The sequence below is a fragment of the Microtus ochrogaster genome, linkage group LG5 (genome assembly GCF_000317375.1).
Source record: "Microtus ochrogaster isolate Prairie Vole_2 linkage group LG5, MicOch1.0, whole genome shotgun sequence".
NCBI lineage: Eukaryota > Metazoa > Chordata > Mammalia > Rodentia > Cricetidae > Microtus > Microtus ochrogaster.
The window spans coordinates 31,060,192-31,065,776 of NC_022031.1; the positions used below are offsets into that span (position 1 = coordinate 31,060,192).

The 5,585-nt window shown below is 49.6% G+C and overlaps 1 protein-coding gene across 1 annotated transcript in view; it reads left to right on the forward strand.

Annotated features, from left to right (window-relative positions):
- Gabrr2 (gamma-aminobutyric acid type A receptor rho2 subunit) overlaps nt 1-5,585 on the forward strand; it is a 31,217-nt gene that overhangs the window by 17,615 nt on the left and 8,017 nt on the right. The window contains exons 3-7 of the mRNA XM_005361954.3: nt 246-313; nt 2,277-2,500; nt 3,208-3,290; nt 3,467-3,607; nt 4,722-4,874. Of these exons, the coding sequence (XP_005362011.1) occupies nt 246-313; nt 2,277-2,500; nt 3,208-3,290; nt 3,467-3,607; nt 4,722-4,874 (669 nt within the window). The remainder of the gene's footprint in view (nt 1-245; nt 314-2,276; nt 2,501-3,207; nt 3,291-3,466; nt 3,608-4,721; nt 4,875-5,585) is intronic.

The following is a 5,585-nucleotide window of genomic DNA, read 5'->3' on the forward strand; positions in this document are numbered from 1 at the left end:
GGCAGAGGCAGGCGGATCTCTGTGTGTTCGAGACCAGCCTGGTCTACAGAGCTAGTTCCAGGACAGGCTCCAAAACCACAGAGAAACCCTGTCTCGAAACCCCCCCCCCAAAAAAAAAAAAAAAGAAATCTGAGTCCTGCTTTACCCCTGAGGCAACCCTCACTCCACAGGGAAGCTGCTGGGTTGTCCCTCCACCCCAGATAGAGAGGACTGTGTCTTACTCAGCTGTCTCTGCTCTCACACAGGCCCGGCCATCCCTGTGGGTGTGGACGTGCAGGTGGAGAGTCTGGACAGCATCTCCGAGGTGGACATGGTAGGCACTGCCCCGGGCTGACCTCATCGGTGAGGGATCACACTTTTGAGATGCTAAGAGCATGGCGGCCTCTGGGGTGCAGGTTGTGACTGTGAAAGCAGAAGGTGACCAGATTGGATCTTGGGGGTAGATGACCCGGGTACAGTAACATCTAGAGTAGGGTTATTGTTTCTACTGGGAAAATTAGTTGGGGACTGAAGCCCACATCTGCCTTTTGAAAGTCTACTGCAAGTAATAAAATGCAAGGGGCCCAAGGAATCACACTTGGAGGGGTGCTGGAGATGGCTTTCTGATTAAAATCCTTCAAGGATCTGATTTTCCATTCTTGTGTGAGCACAGCTCCCAGCCTTCCGAGGCAGCCCCTCCCCACCCTCAACGTTCATCCAGTTCTTTTGACTCTCTTGTAGAGGTTCTCTAACCTTGAAGGAGAGCTTGCCCCTCCAGGCCTTCAGTCCTCTTTATGTTCATTCTGTTAGTTTGCAAACTTTTTCCTCTGTCCTCCGTAGTAAATGTGCAGCTGTCTAGGAATTTATTGCTCCAGTTTTCCAGTGAGAACATATTTTTAATAGTTCTGGTGACTGCACCTAGGAGCTTGTATGAGTTAAAGAAGTGCTCTACACGGGACTACATCCCCAGCCCGCATCTAGCAGGCATTTATTGAGCGCTTACCATGTGCCTTGCTAGACATTCAATTCAGTGGCGTGGTAATTCAGTGTGTGAAGAACACAGTTCTGCCTTTGAGGATCTCACGGTCCAGTGCCAGAAATCTTCATAAGAGGGACACCTGACTGTCCAGGTTTCTGTCGCTGACCACTCATCTGAAACCCTGTTGAGCAGTGTTGGAATGCCTGAAACCAGCTACATCTCCCCAGCTGCCTCTGGGAAGAGACTTCTGCAGTCTTTGCGGTGACTTGACAGCTCTCAGTTTATAACCCTTGGCTCTTTCAGGCTCTTTGTCAGGTACTCTGTACTGATCTAAATCATGTGATAGGGAACTTCCCACACCTTCAAGGGTTCCCAGAAGTCTAATCTTCCCTTTGTTGGGGCATTGGTTTGAGACTTTGGAGGGAGGTTGCTGGGGAGGTGGCCTTGAAGGACTCTTCTGAAAAGGCTCTTCTGACCCACCCCTTTCACATCCCCTTCCTCTCTTTGGCCCCCTCCCCTACTCCTTTTCCTTTCTCATCCTTACTCTTAATGAAGTTCCTGTCCAGGTTTCTAAGGGAAGCCTCTCCTTCCCTTTAAGGTCCGTCACATTTAGAGCTCCATTTATTATACTGTTCCTAATTCTTCTCCTCCAGCCCTGAGTCTTAGTCATGGCCTTGAGGCCCTTTTCTTCTAAGAAAATTCACTGACGGGAATTGTGACACCTTTCTTTCCCAACTGACTGCTGGTGCTCATCTTTTATTCTAGTAAGAAGCCCTGTGCACGGGGACCTCATGAAAAAGACCAGGGTTTCACTGCACCCTGCTGGGCTGTAGCCAGGCTGTGGCACCATAGCTGTGTTTTCAGATACAAAAATGAGTCACTCTCTTCCCAACTGCCACAGTGTCATCATGTTGATCATCATATTGGCCAATGTGCTCAGGGCCACAGAGTCATCACTCTGAATCTGGAAGCAGGATCTGGTGTATTCTGCAGTAGAGGATGATGGGTATTCTATAGTAGAGGACAATGGGTATTCTGCAGTAGAGGATGTTGGGTATTCTGCAGTAGAGGATGTTGGGTATTCTGCAGTAGAGGATGATGGGTATTCTGCAGTAGAGGATGTTGGGTATTCTACAGTAGAGGATGATGGGTATTCTGCAGTAGAGGATGATGGGTGTTCTGTAGTAGAGGATGATGGGTATTCTCCAGTAGAGGATGATGGGTATTCTATAGTGGAGGATAATGGGTCAGTTGCAGGGAGGGATGCTCTCTAAGCCGTTCTATTTAAAGAGCTTCTGGCTTCTTCCCTGGTTCCCAGGACTTCACAATGACACTGTACCTGAGGCATTACTGGAAGGACGAGAGGCTGGCCTTCTCCAGCACCAGCAACAAGAGCATGACCTTTGACGGCAGGCTTGTGAAGAAGATCTGGGTTCCCGATGTCTTCTTTGTTCACTCCAAAAGGTCCTTCATTCATGATACCACCACTGACAACATCATGCTGAGAGTGTTCCCCGATGGCCACGTGCTCTACAGCATGAGGTAACCGTCCTGGGGCCATTATTCCCGTCCAGTCCAGGGTGTCTCGTCTGCTCCTTTAGCCCTGGTGAGTTTGTCTCTGTAGTAGGGTCTGTGAGCTGGCACAAGCCTTTTGATGCCACTCAGTCTGATTCCACCCCTGCAGATGGCAACTTCCTCTTTGCTGGGGTCTCACACTTGAGCTAAAAGACTAGTTTGGCCCGACTTGACGGGAACAATGACCTTTTATCCCTTAGACTCTAGTTGATTGCCAATAATAATTTAAAATGATCAACAGTAGCTGCTGTTTATTAAGTGCTATTGCAAACTGGCTTTGGTGCGAGCTTGGTGGTTCAAGGGTCCTTATTCCTGGCCTGCTCATATGAGTCTCCAAAATTAATGCTAGTACCAGATAAGCTCTTATCTTGGGTGGACGATGGTGCTGGCCTCGCTTTCCAGGCATCTCTGAGGGAGGCTGTCCTGCTGGCTGAGGTGCAAGCATGGGCAGTTAGCAGCCAGCACCCCCACTCCAGCAGCTGGGGGACAGCAAGCCCAATGAAGGACCCCCACCAGGGTCCCAGAAGACAAAAGCTCTAGTTACGTTTCATGGCTTAGATGCTTGACGCCTGGCTGTGTCCCAGCAAGGGCGGTGTTCAGGGTCTTCCTCAGCGTGGGCAGAGCCTGGGCTGATGGTCCACCCTCAAGCCAGCTCATGTCTCTGTGTCGTGCAGAATTACGGTCACCGCCATGTGCAACATGGACTTCAGTCACTTCCCCCTGGACTCCCAGACCTGCTCTTTGGAGCTCGAGAGCTGTAAGTGTCCACTGCATTCTCCCCTCTGCCTTGTCCCCTCTCCTGTCTCGTGCCCCTGGAGGGCTGTGTGTTGGAGGACTGCCCCCTGTGCAGCTGTTCACCCTGGCACAGAGCGTCCTTGTTGCTTCCCACAAGAGGGTAAGGGCGTCGACTTAGCTTGTTTTCCTCTCCCCAAGATGCGTACACAGATGAAGATCTGATGCTGTACTGGAAAAATGGGGACGAGTCCCTGAAAACGGATGACAAGATCTCCTTGTCCCAGTTTCTGATTCAGAAATTTCACACAACTTCCAGACTGGCCTTCTACAGCAGCACTGGTAGCTAATTTCTGTCACAGCGAGACTCAAATGTGGAAGAAGCTCATTTGAGTCCTCCAGCCTTAACCCTTCCCACGCCCAGCAAATAGAATTTTGATTTGACTATTCAAATAAAGCATAGTCCCAAATAGCACTTATTTTATATTATGTAATAATAATAATAATTATTATTATTATTTGTTTTTTCAACACAGAGTTTCATGGGGTAGTCCTGCCTGTCCTGGAGCTCACTCTGTAGACCAGGCTGGTCTGGAACTCACAGAGCTCCACCTGCCTCTACCTCCTGAGCACAGGGATTAAAGGCATGTGCCACCATTGCCTGGCCTTCAAATATCACTTTTTAAGAGCAGGAATGACCCTGCTGGGGCTGGTGGTGTGAGTCACGGGTCATGAACTGAGCATGTGCTAGGCCCTGGGTTCAGCTGCTAGCAGGAAAAATCAAAGTGTAGTTAAGATAAGATAAGAAATACTTTTCCTTGCACGGCTGTGACGTAGAGCAAATAAGGCCACAGAAGAGCCTGCCAAACACAGCCCACTCTTACGCAGTCAAACTCTTTATACAGCTATTGATCGGGGATTCTCGGAGTGCACAGTGAGTTGGTACTATAGCATCAGGTTCCTCCTCCCACCACAGGTAAAGGACCCCAGGAGGAGGAATGGAGTGTCAGAAGTAGAAGCAATGCCAGACTTCTGAGTATTGAGAACAGCCTGCTTCTGTGCTGGTGTGACTGAGGGAGTGCCAACCAGGCCCAGAGTGAGAGCCCGGCTCTTCCGGCTCCTGACCCAGCAACACTGGCCTCAGAACATAGAACCACTCTACCTTCTTAAACTCCTGAGCAGAGACACAGCCTTAGTTTGCAAGTGATAAACTACGAAGTAAATCTGTGATTCCTTCTACACTTTCCCCAAATTGCTGTGGAAAGTTAGGTTAGACTTCATAAGAGTGTGTACTAGGTGGTCATTGCAGCGAGGGCTCGGGGAAGGCATTGTATCACGCCTACGGAACTTCCTTTCTGTGGTTGGTGAGCAGTGCCAGGCAAGAAGGGTTCCGGGGAAGAAGGGTTCCGGGGATGCTCCAGCGGGAACCTCACTCCTTCTTCCTGTGTCCCCCCAGGCTGGTATAACCGACTCTATATCAACTTCACTTTACACCGTCACATCTTCTTCTTCTTGCTCCAAACCTATTTCCCCGCCACCTTGATGGTCATGCTGTCCTGGGTGTCCTTCTGGATCGACCACAGAGCTGTGCCTGCCAGAGTCTCACTGGGTAAAAGTACTTAATAAGGCGTGGGAGGATGCTTTTGGTCTTTCTTTCAGCTGATCGCTAGGTAGCGTAGAATTAAACTCCTGGGCTGGGCATGGTGGCTCAGTCACCTAATCCCAGCACTCAGGCTGGAGCTGGAAGACTCTAAGTTTGAAGCCAACTTGGGCTACTTAGAGAGACCTTAGAGAGAAAAAAGGTAAAGTAAATCTTTAGAATTCTTACCTGATGGGCTTGTGAGTTGAAGGGGAACTTTCCTGCCTTTGCCTCCTCTATCTACCCTGTGAAAACCTGGGGAACTATCATTGCACCCCTCAGTCTGCATCAATTCAAAGGTGGAGCCAATCTGGAACCCCAACCTTTCCAGGCCAGTATGAGAATGAAGTACTAAAACGTCAATGAACGAGTCGGCAAATGCCAACAATTATTTTGTAAACCCTAGCGCCTTGCTGGCTTGGACAGTCCGAGACTGCAGACAGGCGGTTCCTGGGTAAGGGCTGTGTTCTGGCTTCTGCCAGACCCTGAATTCCAGAGGGAAAATTTACAATCCAGCCTTGCAATTCGGATAAAATCAGGGTGGACCCTGACAAATGGGAGAACTTATCAGGCAAACCACAGTGGAGAAGAACGGGACAGAGCGTAATAAATGTGGCTTAGACGGGGGGAACTAACTAACTGTGCTCGCCCCTTAGACGGGGGGAACTAACTAACTGTGCT